This window comes from Heterobasidion irregulare (genome assembly GCF_000320585.1).
Source record: "Heterobasidion irregulare TC 32-1 unplaced genomic scaffold scaffold_08, whole genome shotgun sequence".
Taxonomy (NCBI): domain Eukaryota; kingdom Fungi; phylum Basidiomycota; class Agaricomycetes; order Russulales; family Bondarzewiaceae; genus Heterobasidion; species Heterobasidion irregulare.
The window spans coordinates 1,776,184-1,799,329 of record NW_009258204.1 but is presented as its reverse complement, the minus strand read 5'-3'; the positions used below and the strand labels follow the sequence as shown (position 1 = coordinate 1,799,329).

Sequence of the window (23,146 nt, the reverse complement as noted above, 5' to 3'; positions counted from 1 at the left end):
GGCACAGGCTCGCCGTAGGGAAGAGAAAACCACAATCGAGAACGGTTAGGAAATGAGGAATCACCAAAAAGGAATAAGCTACGCATCTGTATTTATTGACTCATGATTTTCCAATGGGAACATAGATCATCGGCCTGGTGGTCTAGTAGTATGATTCCTTCTTAGGGTGTTTCATCACATGGAGGAGGTCCCGGGTTCAATTCCCGGCCAGGCCCTTTCTTTTGCACGATTTTCCCTTTTGGTCCGCGCTGTGTGCGCAGGTAGTTTTGGCACCCTGGACGGGTGACGACGGGTGACGATTAGTAGACAGCGCCTTGAATTTGACGGGCCGCGGAGCAATCTCGCCAACTGCATGTGGACTGAGTGCTACGTAACCCTCCTACTTATTCTCATGGACGCAAGGGCTAGTTTCACGCATCGAACCTTGCGAGATCAAAGGGAAGAAAACATAATGTTAAGCCAAAAAAAGTAATACTACATGAAAAGCTACATGAATAACGACACGGCACAGCACAGCAGCGTATTACCAGAAAGCACACCTGGCCGATAGATCAATATCAGGCCTGAGAGCCAGAAGAGCCGCGACTCACCATCCAGAGAAACATTGACACAGGTTTTCGAGAGACGTCGCCTGAAGAATCAGCTTGTCGACTTGGGCGGGTACGGAAAGGACAACATCGGGGTTGAAGTCACGTCCTGCAGAAACAAACAAGCCGCTCTCGGTGTACATCCATTAATGAAGATGAACGGAGAATAGCTCACCGGTGAGCTTATGTTGCACACGGTTGAACACAGCCAGAGCGCGTTCATTGCGTATTTCCTGTGCCTCATTCAAGATGTCGTTCTCATCCGCCTTCAATTTGCGAGTCGGTCCTTGGGGATAGGCCGCGACTCGGGCCAGATCTGCGGTTCGGTCAGCATCGGCGCCCCCTAAGAACTGTTAGACTACAAAAAGGCGGAGTGAAGGGCAGGCGTACCTCCCAACCGACGACTGTCCATTTCGGTAGGCATCAGTCTCCAATTGATGAGAGGGTCGTACACAAATGCCTCGAGCACGGCTAAGAGGGATTCCTTGTTTACGCGCAAGACCTGCATCGTGATTTCGCAAGTGTTGCGGAAACTGCCTTCAATCCCGCTGACCTGCGTGTCCCATGGCGTCAAGCTAGGAATCGATGTGTAACGGCAAAAAAGCTTACCTCCATAGCATGCGTTAGCATCCTCGTCAGCCTGAAAGGGATCTTCTCTGGGAACTTCTCGCGATGCATGGCCACCTCAAAGCAGTCACCAAAGTCAATATGCACGACCTTGCCGGTCTTTCTCTCCAACATTAGATTCGACGGATGACGATCCCCGAGCCCGAGAATATGGCCAACCATGCTGTTCACTGCGAGTGATCTGGTATATGCGGCACGGCGCTCGAGCCAATGCTCAGAATTGACGCTCTTCAACCACAACACTCTGTAAAGGTCTTGTCCTGTAGTGTTTTCGAGAGCATATTCGAAGACCTCGATCTTCTGCAGCAACATGAGGAGTTCGTAATCAGGCGCCATCTTATAATATACCTATCAGTAGAAGATGAGTTACATATGGTGAATGTCCCACCTGGAGCATCAAGCGATATTCAATGTTCAGAAGAACCTTTCGGGTTTCACGATAATCGCGAACAAGCACGTGCAGGGTATCACTGTCATGTACCCAACCAAGCAAACCTGCGTGAGGCCCTAGTGGAATGACAGGGTATCGTTGGATGTGTAGGCGCCGCTTAAAGCTGTTGGTATCCACAGAGAGCAAGGTGTTCACGAGGCTGAATAGTTGCATGACTCGCTCATCCTGGCGGAGATCCTCATGACCTGGACGAGGAAAATGTCAGTCGTCGCGCCAGACGTTGGATGTTAACAGTCACCTTTAAGAACATATTGATAATCTTTTCCATCGCTCCCTTTCAATGACAATCGACGTGGTCTTTGTTTGGATGAGATGACGGAGAGCTTCGTAGCGAAGCTCATTATTCTAATAATGGGCTTGCCGCTTTGATATGTACCTGTGCATTAACCGATCAATGTCAAGAAGCATGCGTGTGATATTTGAAGGCTCACCAGGAACTGCTAGATCCAGATTGCGAGCTTTTAGTAACTCCGGTGAAACATACTGCAAGTCCAAGGTTGTCAGCTGTGGTAATTGTTTCTCCACCTTCCTGAAGACCTGAATTAGAGAGAGGCCGTAGTTCAGTATACGAATCAAAAGATGACAATGTCTATATTTACCCCGAAATAAAGATCCCATGCCGTGTCCAGGTCCTTGATTTCACCGTATTTGGAGTAGCGTTGGCAAGCCTCACGCGCCTCATGCAGCTCCCTACCGAACACTTGCGCGAATGAAGTCTCTCGCGCAGTGGTGGGTCCCTGTGCCACAGTCAGAATTTATATAGAGATAAAGAAAGAGACTTACAGCATCTAGCATATCGTGCAATGGTTCTAGCGCAGCGATCATGCCTTCAGGATTGTGCTCCACAAAGTACAAGCGAGACGCCTCTTCCAATCTCTCGTGCCAAAGTTCATGCCAGAGGATGGCCACACGAATCAATTCCTGACTAACAACCAATGCCTGTTGGAAAGTATGAATAATGCTTGAGTGAGACAACAAGAGCCTTTGCCTACTTGTTCCACAATGATGGCACTGTGCTCTCTCATGTGGTCCATAATCCCCAGAGCTTCCTTCTTGCGGGAGGCGCTCGATGACTTCGACGCCACAGTGAGAGGGTATATCAGTGCCTGGGGATGGTGCTTCCCAACATCAATCAGAAGATTGGTGATATTTCGACGAATATTGGCGCTCGGAGTTTGAATACGAGCGATGATCTGTGCAAAGATAATGATCCTGAAGCTGTGCGTGGACAAACGCTGCCTCGTACCTGTGGTATAACTTCGAGCCAGGTGTCGACCTCAACGCTGCCAAAGCCGCTATCCATGGCGTGACTGACGTCATCATGAGATCCAAATTTGAACCAGAGAGTCAACAGCCTCAAGGTATCCTGGAATGCATTCTCGCTGCGCAGAGAAATCGAGCGGAAGAAACCTGGTGAAATTGTTGGTCAGTTGAGTGGACATATAACGCTGACATGTAAACGAACCTTGCACAGCTGGAACAATGTGGGGCACCAGCGCACTGCCAGAGATATCATGGGACTTGTTCTCCACTTGACTTGACATATAGGATACAACTTCGAAGTTCGCTAGCGCCCACGTATGCCAGGCCTTGTACCATGTAGGATCGTAATGTGTGGCCAGAAGGAATGAGTGGAGAATATCCTTGACATTTCGCTGTGAATATAATAATTAGTATCGGGGTGAAACCTAATAAATTCTGACCCTGACCGTTCCCCAGTTATCCGTGAGCTCCATCTGCCATTGCCCGAGCTTGAAATAGCATCGTGCCAGCAAGCGTGAGAGCTCATTCAGCTTCTGTTTAGGAACACTTGGGCGTTGCGCACGATCTGAGCCTTCAACCTTTATATCTTTTGCGAGGTTTGTCGAGAACTGCTGCATGAAGTTCAAGCTATCCTCCTTGTTTCCTGACGCCCACATGAATTTCAATTGTGCGTAGACAACATTTGGCGGTGCTTTCAAATTCTGCGGATGATAAAGTCAGCAAGAATACGCACAAGGCCAAACGAGCTTCATACTCTTTCTGGCGATAACAAGGAATTGATGGTCTTCTCTGCTAAATTCATGCGATCCGATTTTCGACAAAGATTGGCAAATTTGATCCACATAACAGGGTCGTCTTCAGGGCTAAGCACAAGCGTGCGTACTTGAAGGATACGTTGCCAGACTTCAACGTCGGGCTGGCAGCCTTGTAGTCTGAGAGGATAGTTATAACGCTGCCTGTATGCTTTACGCGAACTGACGCACCTTCTCATCCAAGTCTTCCTTACGGTCTGTTGTCGCTCGGGCTGATCTGCATGCTGCTTGTAGTTGATGATTTCTTCTAATTCCGAGAGCATTTGGGCTCGGACCATGGTGCTGAAGACTTATTAATAGTTGAACTCATTCGAAAGGCGATAACTTACTTGTATGAGCGACCATAGCTCTCCCCAACCAAGGAGGTAAGCTCCAGATCTAGCAAATCGCGAGCCTTGGTAATATGCGCCAACGCCTTGGGAAATTGGTTCTGGTGCACTGAAAGAATTCCCCGGTAAAATGCACGATCGGGGGAATCAGCCTTCATCGTGGCAATGTAGTCGTCCATCGACTCCCAAGCATTAAGCGACCAAGCTGCAGCCGCAGCCATGGGAGCAATCTCTCTACGATCCTCATGATTGGCATTCGACCAGTTCTCTTCCACCTGCGCTGCAAGCTTGTCCCACTCGCCAAGGGCATGTAGACACTTCATTCTTCCGATGGCGATATCCGGTGCATCGGGGTCTTCTTGAGCCTTCCGCTCGTAAGTTACTAAAGCTTCCTGCCATCGTCCTAGCCGCTCGTACCATTCTTCATGCTTGCTCACATCATACTGCTCGCGAGCAATCAATAGGGTTCCCCAAGCAGCGTCGTGCTGTTGAAGCTTGGTATTGATGTTGATCAATGCTTCGATGATGGTCGGAGATGTAGTCTCAGCAAAGAACTCGAGTTCCTTGTAGTGAAGGGCTTTCGCATACGCGTGATACTTCAAGGCATATTCGCCTAGTGTGCTGTTCTCGATAGGAAGACGCTGATCCTCATGCTCCATGAATTCGCATAGATTGAGAAGACGGTGCACCAGGTCGGAGGGAATTTGAGGCGTTGTGATTGCATACTCGATGGCACGGACCAGATCTTCCTGTAGATTTTGTGAGTACAACAAGCGAGATTCGAAAAAGAAAACTCACCTGATAGTGTTCAAAGAGCTCCTTCCAACACGATATGAACGCTGCATTGAACAACTCCTTGGCGAGGGGTTGATGGAGGTCAACAAGAGTAATGCAAGCCCGCAGAGCGTGAGAGGGCGACTCTTTCATGAACTCCACAGATATGCGATGCATCCATTTGGCCCAGTCTTCCTTAGTTGATACTTGTGAAGTATCCCACGCCTGTTTCAGATGCTGCTGATTGACAGTCATTTTCGCAGCTTCGGCTGGAGCTGAGACTTCGGGGGTCTTTGAGCTCTCATTCATACTGAAGTGCATAATTAGAAAAAATATGCGTCCGCGAAAGAACACGGCTTACATCAGTTCAAGAGCGCCTAATTCCTGAGGCAGTCGTTCTCCATTCAACAGCTTGGAGATCAGATTTTCGTACTTCGCATGAGGAATTCTGTTACGAAGCAAAGCCTATGACGGAAAGTGAGCATGGAGATTGTAGACCGAGATTACACGGACATGCCTTGTTTATGGTGGGGACAAAGATAGCGAAATCAGAACCAAGCTGAATGACCAACGAGCAGAGCGTGTCCATCACCGCCATGCGAAGCTCATTGATCGACGAGTTGAGGACGCGCACGAGGGGATGTATGATTCGTGAAGCATGGTCGGAAAAATTTACTCTCCCGGATAAACCGTCGATAGTCACGATGGCTCTCTTACGGAGCGCCGCAGGACCATCAGACCTCTCGTATGTCTTGACAATGATTGGAATGACAAGATGAAGGTACTCTTCAATGTTCGCCCCGAAGGTCAAAAACGCATCGAAGATCTTGATCTGCGTATTTGACCGCTTTTCATTCAGTTCACCGTCGAAAACCTTGAGTATAAGTGGCAATATTGTGGGTAAGAATGGTTTGAATTCGGCGTCTAGAGCCTTGCCTAGGGCCTCAATGAGAGATACTAGAGGTAGTTGGAGAGAGGTGTTTTCCCATAGCTCGGTGACTAGATTAAATATTTCAGGCATGTAGTTGCGGACATGTTGTTTGATGATCCCAACAAGGATAGCAAGCTCTTGAAGGTGGAAATCCTGGAGCCGTGCTGCGGAGCTGCGAGTCACAGCTGCAAACGCGGGTATGATCTATATAGCGTGATGTATGCGACCCGCGTAGGTAAGTTGGAAGAATGACGAAAAAAGTAACATACCTGTGGTAAGAATGTGACACACTTCAAACCTTGGGTCTTGAAAATGGACATTATCGCGGCAATGACGGTGTGATGATGGCCGCTGACTGCCTGATCTCTGAGCATAGCAAGCAAGGCGTTGACGACGACGGTCTGATAGTAGTCATCTGATGCGGAAGACGTGGTGTACGACAGATTAATGACGGTAGCAGCAGGAGTCGAAGACTCGTCCACCGCTTCCTCGTCTGGTTTAGTCTAGGTAGTCCTCGCGTTAGCGGGCATCTCACCAGACAGTCGTGACTATACCTTGCGCTTGTAGGGGTCCAACGATCCAAGAATGCCAAGAACCCTGATCACCTCCCTCCTCACATTCTGTGTCGGCTCGGTTTTCAAAATCCTACTCAGAATAGACAGGAGCTGGGGGTAATCCAACAGCGGTTGTATAACGTATCCTGTACTTGAGCATACTTGTCCGAGCGTGTGCAACGCAGCATCTCGTTTGACCAAAGACGGGTCCGATAGCTTGGCGATGACGATGTTCATTAGCTCCGGTACGTGTGGCTCGACGTCCTCACCGCCTACACAGGACAATTCGCCGAGGCACATTAAAACATTGGCAGCCACTGTGGCGTTGTTGTCGTTGGCCTTCTGGATGAGTACGCGCAGCATGGGAAGTGCGTATGGCTTGATAAGACGTTGAGTCGCGCTAACTAACAAGGTCAACAGCTTGGTGCACTCCTCCCGGTTGCGACTGAGATTTTTGGAAGTACAATGAATGATGATATAGGGCGAGAATAGGAAAAAAGACATACGTGACTGTCGAATATTCCAACTCAGTCAGCAGTTGAATCAGGGCTTTGCGAAGCGATGGCATGACGTAGGCTGGATTGTGTGTTGCGAGACGGCCGATCAAACCCACGGCCATCTCTCTGTTCGCGAAGACTTCGTCATTCAAAGCGATAAATAACGACCTCACATTCTCAGCTTGAGCAAGATGCTTGTCAAATTGTTCATGCAGCGAGGACAAAACAGTCAAGCGAATAGTGTGATCTGTGGCCACCAAAACATCAGCATCAATGCTTCTGACCTTCGAGAAACTAAGCGAACCTGGATCAGCGATTCCGACAGTCAATAGCTTGTCAAGGACGTCGTTGATGATCTCGATAGAATGATTACTGCTTTGGTAACATATCGAGTCGCGAGCGAAAACACGGCAGCAAGTCAGCGCAGCAGCACGTCGTACTTCTGCCTGGTCCTCCTCCAGATATGGGAGAGCGCAATTACGAACAAACTCGTTGAGCACATGCCCTGAATAGAAATCGTCAAAAGAATGTTGAAGATATAGAGATTTTGACGTACCACTGAAGTCGAAGGAGCCGAGGGTCGTTAAAGCCAATGTGATGAGTTCTGGGCTCTTTCCACTTCCTGCATTCTATCAAGTTGATTAACTCTTGAGCAAAAGAGATCTTCGGATGAGCATACTTGAGGTGCATTCAACTCGGTCAGCATATTCGTCACATTATCTCGTACGAGCGTTGGGGGTGCTCCGAGAGGTTTGTACACCTGTCCACTCAGAGTAACGGATAGAAGATCGAGAAGTCGATCTAAGGCAGCAAGTTGAATATATTATCCAGATACGTAGATGACCATGCATCGAACATACCCTGGATAGTTTTCAGCAATGGGGGAATATGCTTCGCAATTGCAGTGAGCGCCTGCCGCAACGGCTCGCTCAACCCACAAGCAAACATTAGGTCCAACTGGTCGTGGAGAAGCTTTGTCAAATTGGGACCAACTGCCGATGCCAGCATCCCAACGCATTGAAACATCGGCTCCTCCGTCGGGGCCTTTTTGCTGTGGTAACATAAGAACTAACTTCAGTATATCAAACTTCTACTAACCTTCTATTCTGCAACCCTATTTTGATCTGCGCCATGATGGAGTCCAGGAAAGGCTTCATGTCGCTGCCCACAGCGAGCGAAACATGGCCAATGGCGATAAAAGCTAAATCATGATGTTAGATATGGAAAAGCGAAGATAAAGTATGTAATACCGAAAGAGCGCTCATTAGGCTTCTCTAATTGTGTTAATAGGTGTCCCATCGCCCTATGTAGAAAATGCTCTGAGAATGTCTGCGTGTCGTAAACTGCTAGAGTAGGAATGAGCGTGATGACCATCTTGCGAACGAGAGCATCCTTGTGAGTTCTGAACCGCAAAATCTGCTCAGCGGTGTCGAGAAATGTTTCCTTCATGAACTAGAGGGCTCGATCGTGAGAATCATCAATAGATGTAACCCTGAATGCGCACCATGCCTCCATGAAGTAGAAGTTCACGGAGCGTCAGGAGAGATCCGTGTATGATCTCTGGTTGAGTTGTCTTTAACCCAAGCTGTGCATCTTTCAAAATCTGGTAAAGATGGCTGCTGGGCGCTTGTCTCTCCCTCTGCGTGATGATCTCCAAGCACGCTGCTAGCAACTCTGCCGCGCCCTCTCGGACAATCACCCGCGCGTCCCTGAGGGGTACAAGAATCTTGTTCACGACCAAGTCGATGTGTGAATGGAAGTATACAGCGCTATGTCGCGCCAACTCCTTCAGAATGAGAACGCCGGCATAACGTGTCTCGCCTTGCAGATAATCAATGGCGTCAGGAACCTCCTTTGCCATGAATCCTTCGCCAAACTCTGCGCCGCCCTTCTCTACAATTTTTCCCAAAGTCTTAGAAGCCGCCAACATGATGTTGATATCAGGATTTGGAAGCAAGACTTTCACATAGTTGTAGATCCGAAAGAGGTTCCGCGGCGATTCTACGCCCTCGTCATCGATTTCTAACAGATAGTCTGAGATGTTGCAAGGAGCACTCGGGTTAGTAATTGGACGATACACAGTAGCCACTAGCACATACCTATGGCTGTTATACCACCAAATTTGTCGATGTTGCTGGTGCTATGGATGAGTTCGAAGAGCCGGCGATTGATGCTGTCATCCCATAGCTTCGCTGCCGCATCCGAGGACATTTCTGCAAGTTTGGTAGATACCTTAGACAGAATGTTAGGCAGCACGTATCCCCTGAACAGACAGTAGTACACACATAGTGCCGAAGCTCTGATGCAGATTGATGGCGCGTTTCCGAGCTTTTACTCCTAAGGCCAGTAAAGAGGGTGTTCAAAATCTCCGGCTGAGATGGCGCGGACATCGTCGCGATGCGACAGACTATTCGTGAGAGGTGCACACTACACTGCTGCCACCAACTTGCATAGCTTGCTGCCAAGGTGCAAGATCCATCGCTAGGGCGTGATGACGTAAACAACGCTGCCTAGGGTTAGGTGTTGACCTAATAATATGTTATTTGGCTAATGTTTGGTCTTAGTTGAACCTGGACCCACACTGCACGAGAGATACTTACTAGCCGCCTTCTTCCTTCAGCCAGCACTCTTTCATTCACTCACGCCCTTTCTCGTATCCCCTCACGCTCTTTTTGTCAAGTACATACCACACGACCATCGAAATGGGTTTCTTGAAGAGGCTCTTGTCCATGGGAAGCCGGCGGAACAAGAAGAGACGCGCCGTTGAGCAACTAGGTGAGATCCCAATCAGCCGAGAGGATAGGGAGAAAATCGAGGAAGAACAAGAGGCCACTGCTAGTCGCCTACTCCGTTCATCTTCCGCTCACTTCTCCGTCGTCTCCGAAGTAGACTATGCGTCTTTACCGCCTCTTCGTGAGTCTCAAACGTAGCCACCGAGCCGTGAAGTAGAACTAATCAAACTCCTCAGCTCATCCGATCAATGGCTTGAACGTAACTCCTGTACCCTCTCCAAATCGCGCTGCCAGCATTCAAACGCGTGGAAAGTATTCTGTTAAAGTTCACGATCGCAAGATCGAAGCGTGCACAGAGTTCCCAAATGCCAACCCTCCCATCGAAACGCCTACACGCGACTGCAGCGATAACGGCTTACCTCAACAATCTCGCAGACACGCCATCACTCCGAGAGACCAGAATCGCATGTATAGGCTTCGCCAGGACCCTTCTGTTGTCAGCCTATTGGACATGTACGACAGTCATGGACAACTCGATAACAAAGCATTTTCCAACAGTCCCGTTAAGGAAGGACGCGCTCAAGTGAAGAGGAATGGTTCTACGCTCCGCCAACTACTGGGCAATCCAGAGTCCGCTACACAGAACGGAGATGCGATTGAAGGTGACATCTCTTGGGCTGAACGATTTCTTGAGTAAGATGTCTCTACTTTCCTCAATGTGCCAAATCGCTGATGGGGGGACTTCAACCATTAGCGAAGGAATCGATCATCGAGCACGGAGTTCTGTGATGCCTTCCTTTGAACCTTTTGGACTCGATGCAGGCGGTCGCGCACGTAACGCACATGACAAAACGATTACTGTCAAAACAGACACCACATTCATTTACGCAGACGATCATTCGAACGAAGATTTTGACAACGACCGCATCATTTCTTCCATGGAAGTGGAGCTCAGCCTTGACTCAGAGGAGGCAAGAAATGATACCCACGCCTCAGGCCAACAAGATTTATCCACGCCTCATCGCGCATCAGAGGTGTTCGGCTTCTTGTTGGATAAAGATAGGCGAGGAGAGACTCCGAGGCAGACTCGTTCGTCTGACGACTCAGAGCACCTACTTCCCGCGATACCTCCCAACCTCAATGCCGACCCCTCGACAAAGAGTGCCAACTCTCCCGATTTTAACGTTATTACTGCGATACCTTCTTCCAGTCGAAGGGATGCCTTTGACTCGATCCCTTCATCGCGATCTCCAAAGCAGGAGTCCCCGTCCTCGACCGGCTCGATATATGACGATCCCCCACAAACGGCGATGATCATGAACAGGACTCCCGTTGCCGTTGCTGATAGTATGTTGCGCCAAGGCTCTCAGGCACTACAGGTTCAGGTGACCCCTTCGAATCTTCCTACGAGCCGGATCCCCCGAGGTCCTCGTGGTCCCCGCAGTTCCATTCTCATAGATAACCCCTTCGAAACTCAGACGCCACGAGCTCAAGAGCCATCCCAGCGCCGGGTATCCAAGGAGAGTACCAAATCAAGTATCAGACCGTCACAGATCCCCACGCGCGACGTTTTACGCGCAACTACCAACGCGTCCTCGAAGAAGCTGAAGCTTAATTCCGCACCGCGCACTCCCGTGAGTTCACGAAAGGGACAGCAGCGGTCAACCTCGCGTGGATCGGCGGCATGGAGTCTCGTTGACGAGCCGAGTATGTCACAGGTCGGGAACGAGACCATCACGCCCACTGCAGCCAAGTCAAAGCCGTCCAGAGCTCGTCCGCTGACAGATGTTGGCAAAGAGAATACTCCAAGCCCCAACGCTTCGATCGAGTTATCAAAGGCATCCGGCACCAGTGCGTTTCAATATTTTGTTAACCTGATGCTCGCTTGGTTGACCTGTTCAATTTCTCAGAACCTCATCTTCATGTGAACTTCAACAAGACTAAATCGCCCGTCACGCCTGCTCGCTCACGTACTCTGTTTCACCATGCGCCCTCTCCAGCGTCTTCCTCCGAATTATCGCCGTACGCGCAACAGATGATGGCAAACGTGAGGAAGTCACGGTCAAAGAGGGAAGAGGGGCGGAAAAGGAGCAAGTTCGCCGAAGTGGTCTCGCGGGCATAGTCTCGTCCGCATCTTCCTCATCTATTTCGCGTCTTCTTGAGATCATGAACTTTCATCGATCTCCTGGGCTCCAGGCTTATACCGCCGTGGTGCTCATGTTTTCTCCAACGTCCTGCACCGTATTTTTTTTGGTCCTCCAGTTGTCGCATATTTATTCGCTCAGTTTTCCCTCAGCTGCCTGATGTCGAATTGTCGCTTTGATATTCCTTCGCTGTCTCTTTTCTTGTTGTCTTGTGGGTTATATTGTCTTCCGGTGATACCCCTCTCCACTGTTGTTAGTTACACAATATGATCTATGTCCTCCAGCACAGACCCATCCAGAGTCTGCAAACCCGCTCTGAATTGGTCTAAACTCTTCTGTCCAATCATGTTTTTTCCATTACGTACGCAAGCCTCTGGTGTGGCGACCTGTGGCAACGTGATAGCTTTCGCCTGAGCACCACCACATATCTAACGGCGTGCTCACTGTATCGTCAGGCTTGCCGCCTCGAGGAGCCTCAGGGACAATTCTTGAGCGTGAAGGGGTAAATAAGCGCCTCACGGACTATTTTTATCCCTATCTCGATCTCGGACTCTGGCTTGGTTGAGTTATCCACCACCGAGCATTCCCCTTGCCAGTGCCAGTGCGAGCGCGGTAGAGTTCAGCACCGCCCAAACACTCACAACTCCGGAACGGCGAGCCGTGAAGGACAAGTCTGTACGCGATTTGAGTTGGGGATCAGAGCATATTGAAGAGTACGAGATGGTGCAAAGCTACAGCGCTACAGAAGATGTGAGAGAGGTGGAGAGAGTGGAGGGTACAGGGGAGTCTGAGGGGAGTACGTTGTTGGGAGGTACCGTTTCACGGGGAGTGAGCGAGAGACCGGTAGAGAAGAGGCAAGGCCATGCAACATTGATGAGCAGTGCTAGCAATCTGGCGAATACGATCATTGGCAGCGGTGAGTCTTGGTCGCCGTCCACTCACCGTGGTCCAACTCTCCTCACGGACGACATGGTGCTCATGAGATTTAATACTGCTTTCCAGGAATGCTCACATTTCCCCTTGTTAGTTTCGCGTATCTACCCCTATCATGCTGACCTCCCTACTGACTCGTATCCCCAAAACAGGCCATGGCTTCAGCTGGAATCATTCCTGGCATGATTACATGTATCTTCTCGGGAAGCGTAGCAGCATTTGGTCTCTACCTCCTCTCCGCTTGCGCGCGCAAAGCGCCACATCGCCGGGCGTCCTTCTTTGCCGTCGCGAACCTCACTTTCCCAAGGGCAGCCGTATTTTTCGATGCGGCGATTGCGATCAAGTGCTTCGGCGTTTCTATCAGGTTCGGCCTACTTACACGTTGTTATTCGTTGCGACTAATTGAAAGACATGCAGTTACCTCATAATTATCAAGTCTCTGCTTCCGAATGTTGTAGCGTCGTTATACCACGATCTCACGTCGCCAGATACCAACCCACCAGCGTGGGCACTCGATGGCCGAAATTGGATCACGCTCCTTATGGTTATACTCGTGCCGCTTGCGTTCCTCAGACGACTGGATAGCCTTAGACATACAAGCTATATTGCTCTGTTCTCCGTCGGTAGGTGTCACGCGAGTCTCTTGTATATGGGATGCTCATCATAGTGAACTCAGCCTACTTGGTCGTCATTGTTATTGTGTGTTATTTCCACCCAGTCGAGGGCACGCCTGCACCGGGCGAAATACACCTTATTAAATTCACGCCGAACTTCGTGTCGACGTTCCCGATACAAGTATTTGCATTTACATGTGCTCAGAACGTACGTGGAAATATATCTTGTTGTGGCGATGCTTGACTAGCTTCTTCAGCTTTTCCCTATTTTCAATGAGGTCGTTACCAACTCTCAGCACCGTATGAACATCATCATTGGCTCGTCCATCGGGTCTGCTACGTTAACCTATGAAATTATCGCTCTATTTGGATATCTAACATTTGGTTCTAATGTGAGTAAAGGCGATTTCCATGATGATGATACCTCGCTGATGAAGTTTCAAAGGTCGGTGCTAACATCATTGCTATGTACCCATCAACTTCCCTCTTCATTGCAGTAGGACAGTTGGCCATTGCAATTCTTGTCATGTTTTCTTATCCGTTGCAAGTGCATCCGTGCCGGAACTGCCTGGACAAGGTTTTTCACTTCGGGGCCGTGCCTGTGGAAGTGAAGCGTGTGGGTGATGACGAGGAGCCTTATGAAGATGAGGACGAGCACGACGCAGGAGATATGACCCCCTTGAAACACACAGTATTGACTGCTGCGATCATTGCGAGTGGGTTTACGATTGCATATTTCGTGGATGATCTACAGATGGGTAAGTGGACTTTGGTCCTGCTTGGTCAGGGTGTTGAGGCGCTGACTTTTCGCAGTTCTATCCTTTGTGGGAGCTACTGGGTCTACAACAATCTCGTTCATCTTGCCCGGGCTATTTTACTGGAAGGTATGCGGGATCATGCGGTAGGCAGACATCATGCTTACTGCGGATTCACAGATGACTCGAGATGATGCCGACTCAAGCAGACTCCTGAACTGTGCAGCGTTAGCGCTGGCGGTATATGGGACGTTCATCCTTGTATTCTGGTACGTGTATCATTAAATGTCGGCTGATGAAGGAGGACTGAGGTATACTTGGCTCGGCACGCAGCTTAAGCTTCAACATCTATCAGGTGGTACACCCTGCTGCGACCGGAAAACTCGCACATTGAATTCCATTAGCGTAAACAGATGATGTACGATATGACTGAATATACGGTGTCGGAGCAATAGCCAAGGCTTGTGCATCTTGAAAGGCGGTGTGGGCTGGTGGCTGGAACCAATATAATGGCTTACCAAGCGAGGCCATGGAAGCCTAATTAGGAGCAAGCGGCGTCAACGACTGGCTTTGCACCGACGACGGCTTCCCCTCTGACCTGATGCACGTTTCTTGTCGTTCTGATCTCCTTTGAAACACGCATAGACCCACAAGCATCTTTTAATGTCTCTTGGTCAGTTTCCTTCTTCTTTTTCTTCAGATCGCCAGTAAGGGGCGTTCTCAGTGAGCGACGCTCCTCTCGCGTCTGTCCCGTGCTCGACGCTCATCGTCCTTCCTTGAATGCAATCCTGATAGAAATCCCACGGGCGCCATCATCTCTCCCTCTATCCATCCTTGACTCCAGAGCGATGTCGTCAAGTCCAGCAACAATGGCCGCCACCGTCGGTCTAATGAGACCCCCCGCAACTTCCCCCAGCGGCTCTCAACTGATTTCGACAAGCCACACGGCTCCGTCTTCGACGGTAGATGATCTACAGGCTTTTTCAACAGACCCTACAAGCAATTTGGGCCTCGACACCGAGGACATGCACAGAGAAACTGGTCTTGCGGAGGTCGACCGGGCAATCATCGAGGCGCTAAGGGGCAAGGAAAGATTATTTGTTCTTCGCGTCGGAGAACTGATGGAGGGCCTCATCAGTGAAAGAAAGTGAGTTATCTTCTCCTTGGCTGTCAAAAGAGGTTCGATTGCAACGACCAAAAATGTGGGGTCGCGTGGGGTTGATGTCCAAATTAGACGATAAACGTGTTCCGATCAGTCATTACAACGACGGGTCAGTTTTGTCGGGCGGAAATGTCGAGGCTTCATATTTGCTCGACGACTGAAGGTCGCTCAGTTTTTCTCCGCTCGTCTGCAGTCTCACAGTATCTTGGGACGATGACCTGATTCTCGATCGTTTCAAGGCCACGCGTAGAGGTGTCTCCGTCGTCGACATATCAGCGTCTTCTGGTTCACCGATGTACGGCTTACTACAAAGTCACACTTGAGCAAGACGGCAAGGCTTACTACCTCCACGCCGCCCCAGAGAGTAAAGTGTAAGTATCCCCATTACGGCAATCCGAGCTCAATGTGACTTACAGTCAACCTCTATCAGTCCCATGCGACGAATCTCTGACCTCGTTCCGGCGGAATCGACTACGCAACCTGCTTTCCAAATCATGCGCCGCACTCCACAAGAGCGAATGCGTAGTACGCCCCAGTCTCGGACAAGTTCTGTCACGGGGGATGACCCGGACATGTCTGATATTGAGCCCTCGGAGGCTAGTAGCCAGGGTGGGCGTAGTAATGCGCCGGGCAGCGCGAAAAAGCACCTCACATTGGAGCAGCGGGAGGCTTTGTATAACGAAGCCCGGTCCCGGATCTTCATGGAAAAGGCTAAGGAAAAGGAAAATGACATGAGCGCGAGCTCATCCACGTTCAGCGCTGTTTCGGGCTCAGCATCAACGAGTGGAGGAGGGAGTAGCAGCGCTGGGGATCTTGATGACTCAGTTAGCAGCGCTGCAACGGAGAGCGAGTGGTCTGGTCCTGCTGGACGCGAGAAGAAGGACATTCGGCGGGGAGGCTCCGGAGCAAACTCTGCTGGATCGTCGTCCCGGTCCTTGCGCTCTTCCGCGCACCCTAACAGCTCTCGTAACTCTCGCGCTGCATCCCCTACCATCTCATATGCCTCCCTCTACAACGAACCGCCAGCACCACACGTACCTTACGATACACCTCAAGCATCTACCCAGGCTCCCCAGGGCTACATGCCCCCTTACATGTACTACCAGCCTCATCCCAATCAAGTCGCAGGCCAACCCTACTACGCACCATATTTCTTTCCTCCCTATCCGTATGCCCCTCCTCAGCATCCATTACCTAACTCCGATCCTTCCAGTCCTGGAGAGGGTATCTATGTTCCAACTCATCAACCTCCTCAGCCGGTTTCCTATATGGGCGCATATGGATGGCAACCGGCGTCTGGTCCACAGGGAGCAGCTCATTCGGCCGCACCATCCCCGCCGCACGGTGTACCATATGGGTCGTATGCACCTTCTCCTGCATACCCGCCGTATGCGATGCCCTACTACCCGCCGCCTGCCCCTCAAGTCCATGCTCCGCACATCCAATCACCAATGCAAGCCCCTGGGCAGTCGATGTACCCTCTAGAAGCGCCACAAATGAATGGCGGTGGGCTTCAAAACAACGGCAATGGATCTAGCGGGCCCTTCAGAGCGCCACCGCGTAATGCAACAAGCGGCAATGGGGGCCAAGGAGCCAACGGGCAAGGTAGGAGAGGGCCACAACCAAGGCCAAGGGGTGCTTGGAGTTACGGACCTGGAGTTGGTAACGGTGGGCACTCGTATGGTACTGTAGGGAATCTCGGTGGCCTTGGTTCGGGCCCTAGCATAGGCCACAACGGAGGTATGAGGGTGGGTCCTGGAGCAGGTTTCGGTGAGAACAACGTGCCTGTAGGTCCACGGTTGCACTCTGTGAGAAGGACATCGGGAAATTCGAGTGGAAGTGCGGGTCACAGGACGCCTGCAGGAACTGGTGACGAAGCGTCGTCGACGGCAGTGAGTCATTCTTCGTTTTGCTCGCTTCCGTATAATTTTCGTCGTGTTTCACCATTGCTGATATGACTCGTTCCATACATCTTTCATGATCCGTCTTGGGGTCTTTCAGTCATCAACATCTTCGTCATCGCGGCGGACCTTCACATCGACAACGTCCTCGCAGCACCCTCTCCCCGCCCGACCAGACTGGGCCGTTGGCCTCGTCGCTCAGCCTTCCCTTCGCCCACCATACAATCACGATCACGGACATGGCAACAATTCTCACGCCCACAGCCAAGCCCACAATATGCCATCACCTGCCCAACAGAACGAATCGACACGGGCCCCACACCATGGGGCTTCCGCTCCAGTTGCACTGCAACCAGCAGACTTCCCCCCATTAGGTGGCGCGGGTGTGGCAGAGAAACGTACAGCAATGACCGTGCCCTATGGCGCGTGGAATAATGGGTCTTCAGCAAGGTCGATAGTGCCCCCGAATGGGCAGACATCGTATAGCAGTGCTCTCACCAGCTCTACCGGTGGCGCAACTAGTGGTACTACCGTCACCGCTGGAGGGGCGGCTGCGGCGCCGGTGGCGAGTGGTTTGCGCTTCGACGAGCCAGACAAGACTTATGAGCGGCCGCCGCCAAAGAATGTGGAGCTTTTCGACCCCAACGCAAGTTATCATTAAAAAAAATTCTTGCACAAACTGGCTAATTTGGAATTATTTTTCGTGTGCTCAGGAAGAAACCGCCAGTGCTGGTAAGGATGTGCCAGTAGAGGCGATCATCAAGAAGTTGGGAAGTCTAGAGGTTGAGGACGGTAGTGAGGGTAAGGGCGGCCGGTCATAGTGTCTGCATCGATACATGCTGTGGCTGAGGTCACAGTCACGTCGTCGATTTTCAAAGTTTGCGTGCCCCCACGGCTCGAGCCTATGGACATGCGATTTTTTGCATCTTGCTCAGGGCACGCCCTTTTCTTTTTTTTTTCTTTTTCTCTCTCTTTTTCTGCCTCTCTTCTGTCCTTTTCTTGTTGTATTCGACTATGTTGCGGGGGATGAGGGTGTTACGGGACGGCGTTCATGTGCGAGTCGGATGTGTTTGGCCCGTTACATATTACTTGTTCATATTGCATTTTTCGCGTAGAAATACATATACATACAGTCTGTACAACGGCAACTCATGTGTTGAGCCGCTGTCTCGCGCCGTGACGTCATGGCAGGTTAAGATCTGTTCGAGATCAGGTTTGTTTAGCAGAATACTTTGACTCGCAGATTTGGAATGAGAAGGTTATCAAAGGATACGATTGTAGGGAAGGTGCCATCATACTAAGGACGAAGACGTTGTTCCCGGTACCTTGTACGTACGCTCATGTATCAAGAATCGGCTGTGGCTGACTTCAGGAACGCCGCAGCCAATTCAGCACCGTCGAATGATTCTAGCTGACTCCAAGGATAGTCACCAGTAACTCTTGACCAGATCATCCGAGTTTTCTTTGTTCGTTATTCCTACGTTTCGGAATGCCGTCTGTACATGACCTACCTGTCGAGGTCCTTCTAGATCACCTTCTTCCTCTTCTCCCCATCCGTGACCTTCTCCTCCTTGGGTCAACCAACAGATTCTTCGCGTCGATCTGCGCCGATGACACCTTTTGGAAACGGCGATGCGAGAGGGACTTCAACTTCTCGGGAAATGAGACTGCGCAGAGAAACGGGTGGAAGGCGTTGTATCATGGCTTGAGTCGCCCGCGGGTGTTTGTTTGGGGGTATGGATTGTTGATGCACGACTACGAAGCTCGTTGTGCTGATTCCGTTGCTCGATAGAACTCGTGGAAACGGAAGGCTCGGTTTGCAGTCCTTGCCCGAAGTCAGGGGACCTGGCATTCCCTTTCCCGTAGAAGTAAAGATCCCTGGAGTGCGAATTGTCTCTTTGACCGCTGGTGGAATGTGGGGGAAATCCTTATGTCGATCATCGACAAAATTGATTGCTGAAGTCTACCATCGAACAGGTCCTTCCATGCATTGGACTCCCAAGGGTCCATTTATGTCTGGGGTACGTTGTTCATACTACATACATGCATCTGTCTGTTAAGAATGGTGGGTCAGGTACCTTGGATGGGCAAAATATGGCGCTGAACAGCGAGGGCTTCTCCATACCGCACAAGTGTGCACAAGTTCCCCACAGACTTATAGTACCCGAGCCCGTCCGTAGCATCAGGTATGCTATATCTGTTGTCGGCTTTTCGAACGAAGCGCGTTGAATTTTAATTTATTCAGTTGTGGAAGATTGCATACTATGATTCTCGATGCCAAACTGCAGGTCTGGACGTTCCTCAGTTGGGGCCGGCCTTTCCGGTTCCAGTCTGCTCTCCTTGATTGCCACTCGCCAGACACGACACCGGCACAAATCGAGAGCGGTTGGGCATTTTCGTCAATCCTCACCACCTCCAGAGATGTCCTCGTGTACTGGCCGTACAGCGGCACCCTAAAACAGGTCTTAGATGCGAAATCCGAAGAATTGGATGCTGCGGGAGATAAGCAAGCCTATGCCACTTCAGACCATACTATTCCTTGCGTCATGAGCACCATAGAGGCTGAGCCATTCAGGCTGCCCGCGATACCTGTGCTTCCTGTCCTCCCAGATACTGGTTTGTCCCAAGAGCAGTTGGACGAAGAGACGAAGTTGATCAAGATCGCCGCGTATGATAATATCATTATTGGCCTTACGAATAAGGGTCATGTCCTTAAATTCGGTGGCCTAACAAACGAAGAGGATTATCTTCACAGCCGCTGGGAATACGTGAGCTTAAACCCCTGTCTCTCTTTTTGAGCGCCTACTCACAACAGATTGCAGTTGCCCAGCTTCAGCGAAGCTAGTCTAGTCTGTCAACACCCCACCTTCGCGGGCGAAAATCCTAGATGTAAACCTCCAAGGGCAATGCACATCACGCATGTGAGGATTTTCTGCGCTCTCCCCGCACTGTCAACTGATCTTGCTCATCCATATCTTCGCATATCTCTGTGTAGGTCTCCGCCCACTTCCGCACTTTCGTCGCCTACTCAACTGGCTCCAGCTCCACCACCCTCATGGGCGACACCGAAACCTCGGCCAACTCCACGCCTGAGATCATGCCTGCCCTGCAAGACCGTTCCATCATCTCTGTCATGCTCGGAGACTACCACTTCGGCGCGCTCACCTCGACCGGGCAGCTCTTGACCTGGGGCTCATACTCCCATGGCGCGCTCGGCCTCGGGATTCCGACAGACCTGCCGCTCGGCGCCCCAGGGGGGTATCAGACGCCGCAAGACGTGGAGACGGCGCGAACGCGGAGGTGGCTGCTCGAGCCGCCCAAAGTCGAGGAGCCCGCTGAGGTGGATTTCAATCTCGGAAGGAAAAAGGCCGGGGAGAAGTTTTGTTTCGCGGCGTCTGCGGCGGGGTGGCACACAGGCGCCCTGGTGATCGGCCTCGACGTGCGTACTTTATCATTTCCATCGTCGTCCCTCATACGGACTGCTCACCGTCCGCTTGCAGCCCGACAACGAAGAAGAACCTTCTGAGGCCGAGCGCAACGCTGCGGACCAGCGGATGCCGGGCGGATTTCCGAGCGGGCCAGGGCGATCCACCTCTGAGCTCCCGCAAGACCCGCATGGGCTGCCTCTGCTGCCGGGACGTATGATGGGTGGGCCTTTTCGCATCGGCTTTGCTGGCAGGGGACTTGCCTTGAGGGGGCGGCTAGGTCGTGGTGGGGGAGGGCGGGGAGGAGGCGCGCCTCTGCCTCCGGCTGCTTGAGATGTTGAGCGAGGTGTATTTCATGAGACTCTTGCGGAGGATACTGTATTGTGTATGAAGTTGTACAAATACAAATGCCAATGACATACGAATGAATTGACAAATTCCGTATCTGCGATACCGCTCTACCTTTCTTCAAGCATGACAAAAGGTACGGAAATGCAAGTCACATAGCAAGAAGTATCAATCACATTGCGGGTTCGTAGGTGCTACATCGTTTACACTTTTTTTCTATCGTTTACAAGATGATAAGTTGGGGCCAGCAAACGCAACACTCAGTGGCCAATGATGCTCTGAGACCGATAAGCCTCCTCAAGGTATTTGATCTCCTCGTCGGTAAGCTTGACGTGCACACCCTCTGTTACAGCAAGTCATCGATATCAGAGAGGCGAACTAAAGATAGGGCAAAGACTTCACGTACCGACGAGGTCGAGCAAGCTCTTGATGCTTGTGGGACCAACGACCGGCGCAGCGACAGCTAGTAACAAATGCCATGATGTCAGCTTTTGGGATGGATTAAAGAGTAAAGAAGGGGTAGACTGACGGTCCTTGGAGAGAATCCATGCAACGGCGATCTGAGCCATGCTGACGCCCTTCTTCTTGGCGATCTCCTCGACACTATAGACGCGTTTCACAGTGAGCATTCCGTCAAACTTACCAGTAGATACGAGCAACAATAGGAAAGACATGAGACTAGAACAACGCACCGGCCGATCGTCACGTTTGCGCCTGACTCGGCGGGGAAGGGATATGCGGCATAAGGGTCGGTCTCTGTCCGCTTGGTCTTGACCTGGCTGTTGGCCGGGCGAGTGAGGAAGCCACGGGCGAGGGGAGACCAGGGGATGGAGCTGACTCCAAGCATCTGATGAGAGCGTGAGATTTCCTCGCATAGACCAAGCATAAGGGGAGCGCACTTTGAGAGCAGGCATCATCTCGCGCTCCTCTTCACGGTACAGCAGAGAGTAGTGGTTCTGCATCGAGATGAAAGGCGTGAGATTGTTCGCGATGGCGTAGTCTATAGACAATGAACATAAGGATTCTTCGTAGGGTATGAGCATGGTGAAAATGAACGTACTCTGCATGGCCTGGACTACACGCCGGTCGACCGAGAATTTCAAATCAGTCAAATAGCAGCACTGTAAGATAGCAACATACACTGGTACGCCCAGCAAGAGCTCATGCCGATGTAACGAACGTAGCCTGCCTTAACCACATCGTGAAGGGCTTGCATCTGGAAATTCAGGACTTAGTTGAGACCGCCTCCAACCATTACGAGGGGTGCCTCACAGTCTCTGCGATGGGAGTGTTGGGATCGAATCTGTGGCCTATGAAATAGATGAGCCAAACTTTCGGAGTATATGCAGTGCCGCCGGCATACATTGGAAAACATCGATGTAGTCAAGCTGGAGGCGCTCCAAGCTTGCCTTGACGGAGTCAAAGATGTGCTAGAAAATTCCAGGTAAACTCTCAGTAACCAAAGACCACCGCACCAAAAACTGACCTTGCGGCTGAGACCGTGCTGGTTGACGTATCCTTTATCGTCTGGGCTGTAGACAGTAATGTAACTATCGCTGGGGACGCGTCCAACGACCCAGTAGCACTGGAAATATATTCAGTTGCCGGCTTCTCAACGGCAAACGAGCCCCAAGATTACCAACCTTGGTCATAACGACGATCTCATCACGAGGCAAGTTCAACTGCTTGATAGCCTTGCCCAATACGACCTCAGACAAGCCGTTCGAGTAGGTCTACACAGAACATCAGCAGACCATATAAAACGCGTGACGGGCAACGCACATCGGCGGTATCGAACGTCTGGATACCCGCGTCGTAGCTAGATGCCAAGCAGCGTCAGCTATTAGATCCGCAGATGATCGGATCGGTGCAGTTCAGCGTCACTCACGCCGCCTTGATCGCCTTGATAGATTCCTCCTCGGGGAGGACCCAACCCTGCCAGTTGGGGTCGCCGAACTGCATGGTCCCAAGGATGAGCTTGGAGATCTTCAGTCCAGAGTTGCCGAGGCGGACTACACAGAATGGCAAGATGACCGTTCAGATGGAGGTCAAGCACGCGGCACTGGAAAGTACAGACCATAGGGCATCTTCTTCGCAGGGGCAGACATTTTGTGTTATTTGTAGAGTTGGTACAAGTCGTGAGAGGGAACAGGGCTGTTACTACCTTGACAGCTATCCGCTCTGGGTTATATACAAGAATTGTATGCGGTCATGTGCATGATGGAACCCTTGCAGTTCCGGGACAGCCGGAGAAATAAGTGAGGCTGAGCGGGATGGAAACGCATGCATTGAAGCCTGGCTGACATC

At 51.0% G+C, this 23,146-nt stretch overlaps 6 protein-coding genes across 6 annotated transcripts; 4 read left to right on the top strand and 2 right to left on the bottom strand.

The window, feature by feature from the left end:
* Positions 1-432: 432 nt before the first annotated feature.
* HETIRDRAFT_478607 (uncharacterized protein) lies at positions 433-9,215 on the bottom strand (the record flags this gene model as incomplete). The annotated part of the gene is made up of 32 exons (XM_009551156.1): positions 433-539; positions 591-696; positions 763-930; positions 978-1,140; positions 1,197-1,550; positions 1,603-1,850; positions 1,904-2,041; positions 2,097-2,202; positions 2,265-2,402; positions 2,449-2,604; positions 2,658-2,858; positions 2,912-3,075; positions 3,131-3,320; positions 3,375-3,629; positions 3,683-3,860; positions 3,912-4,022; positions 4,070-4,818; positions 4,868-5,153; positions 5,205-5,291; positions 5,416-5,978; positions 6,044-6,277; positions 6,329-6,773; positions 6,835-7,072; positions 7,130-7,330; positions 7,382-7,454; positions 7,505-7,626; positions 7,686-7,876; positions 7,924-8,026; positions 8,076-8,277; positions 8,330-8,847; positions 8,925-9,057; positions 9,111-9,215. 32 exons carry the CDS (start codon positions 9,213-9,215, stop codon positions 524-526), a joined length of 6,942 nt encoding a protein of 2,313 aa, XP_009549451.1. The 3' UTR covers positions 433-523.
* Positions 9,216-9,527: 312 nt separating this feature from the next.
* On the top strand, positions 9,528-11,983 carry HETIRDRAFT_478606 (uncharacterized protein; the record flags this gene model as incomplete). The annotated part of the gene is made up of 5 exons (XM_009551155.1): positions 9,528-9,738; positions 9,794-10,250; positions 10,312-11,408; positions 11,468-11,560; positions 11,692-11,983. 5 exons carry the CDS (start codon positions 9,528-9,530, stop codon positions 11,859-11,861), a joined length of 2,028 nt encoding a protein of 675 aa, XP_009549450.1. The 3' UTR covers positions 11,862-11,983.
* A 141-nt stretch (positions 11,984-12,124) lies between these two features.
* Positions 12,125-14,447, top strand: HETIRDRAFT_36269 (amino acid transporter). Its single transcript, XM_009550454.1, has 10 exons — positions 12,125-12,617; positions 12,704-12,723; positions 12,787-12,998; positions 13,052-13,257; positions 13,311-13,456; positions 13,506-13,640; positions 13,694-14,006; positions 14,062-14,132; positions 14,184-14,272; positions 14,337-14,447. The coding sequence occupies exons 1-10, from the start codon at positions 12,422-12,424 to the stop codon at positions 14,395-14,397; spliced, it is 1,449 nt and encodes a 482-aa protein (XP_009548749.1). The 5' UTR covers positions 12,125-12,421; the 3' UTR covers positions 14,398-14,447.
* Positions 14,448-14,607: 160 nt separating this feature from the next.
* Positions 14,608-17,727, top strand: HETIRDRAFT_435640 (uncharacterized protein; the record flags this gene model as incomplete). The annotated part of the gene is made up of 5 exons (XM_009551154.1): positions 14,608-14,676; positions 14,799-15,150; positions 15,405-15,536; positions 15,596-17,057; positions 17,167-17,727. Exons 1-5 carry the CDS (start codon positions 14,667-14,669, stop codon positions 17,725-17,727), a joined length of 2,517 nt encoding a protein of 838 aa, XP_009549449.1. The 5' UTR covers positions 14,608-14,666.
* An 828-nt stretch (positions 17,728-18,555) lies between these two features.
* HETIRDRAFT_387511 (uncharacterized protein) lies at positions 18,556-20,931 on the top strand (the record flags this gene model as incomplete). The annotated part of the gene is made up of 8 exons (XM_009551153.1): positions 18,556-18,800; positions 18,859-18,981; positions 19,044-19,087; positions 19,141-19,252; positions 19,312-19,834; positions 19,889-19,987; positions 20,062-20,505; positions 20,567-20,931. The coding sequence occupies 8 exons, from the start codon at positions 18,556-18,558 to the stop codon at positions 20,822-20,824; spliced, it is 1,848 nt and encodes a 615-aa protein (XP_009549448.1). The 3' UTR covers positions 20,825-20,931.
* akr3 (Aldo-keto reductase 3) lies at positions 20,098-22,995 on the bottom strand. The gene is made up of 15 exons (XM_009551152.1): positions 22,917-22,995; positions 22,728-22,851; positions 22,622-22,658; positions 22,483-22,572; positions 22,326-22,424; positions 22,203-22,269; positions 22,112-22,149; positions 21,980-22,055; positions 21,900-21,914; positions 21,739-21,839; positions 21,532-21,686; positions 21,369-21,442; positions 21,246-21,302; positions 20,567-21,182; positions 20,098-20,505 (listed from the first exon to the last, which is right to left on the bottom strand). Exons 1-14 carry the CDS (start codon positions 22,945-22,947, stop codon positions 21,100-21,102), a joined length of 1,047 nt encoding a protein of 348 aa, XP_009549447.1. The 5' UTR covers positions 22,948-22,995; the 3' UTR covers positions 20,098-20,505; positions 20,567-21,099.
* Between the last annotated feature and the right edge of the window lie 151 nt (positions 22,996-23,146).

Bases quoted from the DNA above. Each gene is read 5' to 3' on its own strand.
- HETIRDRAFT_36269 (XM_009550454.1), top strand. From the start codon at position 12,422: ATGGTGCAAAGCTACAGCGCTACAGAAGATGTGAGAGAGGTGGAGAGA. The intron at 13,457-13,505 runs GTACGTGGAAAT...TAGCTTCTTCAG, and splicing joins CATTTACATGTGCTCAGAAC to CTTTTCCCTATTTTCAATGA. The intron at 14,007-14,061 runs GTAAGTGGACTT...GACTTTTCGCAG, and splicing joins CGTGGATGATCTACAGATGG to TTCTATCCTTTGTGGGAGCT.
- akr3 (XM_009551152.1), bottom strand. From the start codon at position 22,947: ATGTCTGCCCCTGCGAAGAAGATGCCCTATG. The intron at 22,573-22,621 runs GTGCGTTGCCCG...TGTTCTGTGTAG, and splicing joins AGACGTTCGATACCGCCGAT to ACCTACTCGAACGGCTTGTC. The intron at 22,270-22,325 runs GTCAGTTTTTGG...GGAATTTTCTAG, and splicing joins AGCACGGTCTCAGCCGCAAG to CACATCTTTGACTCCGTCAA.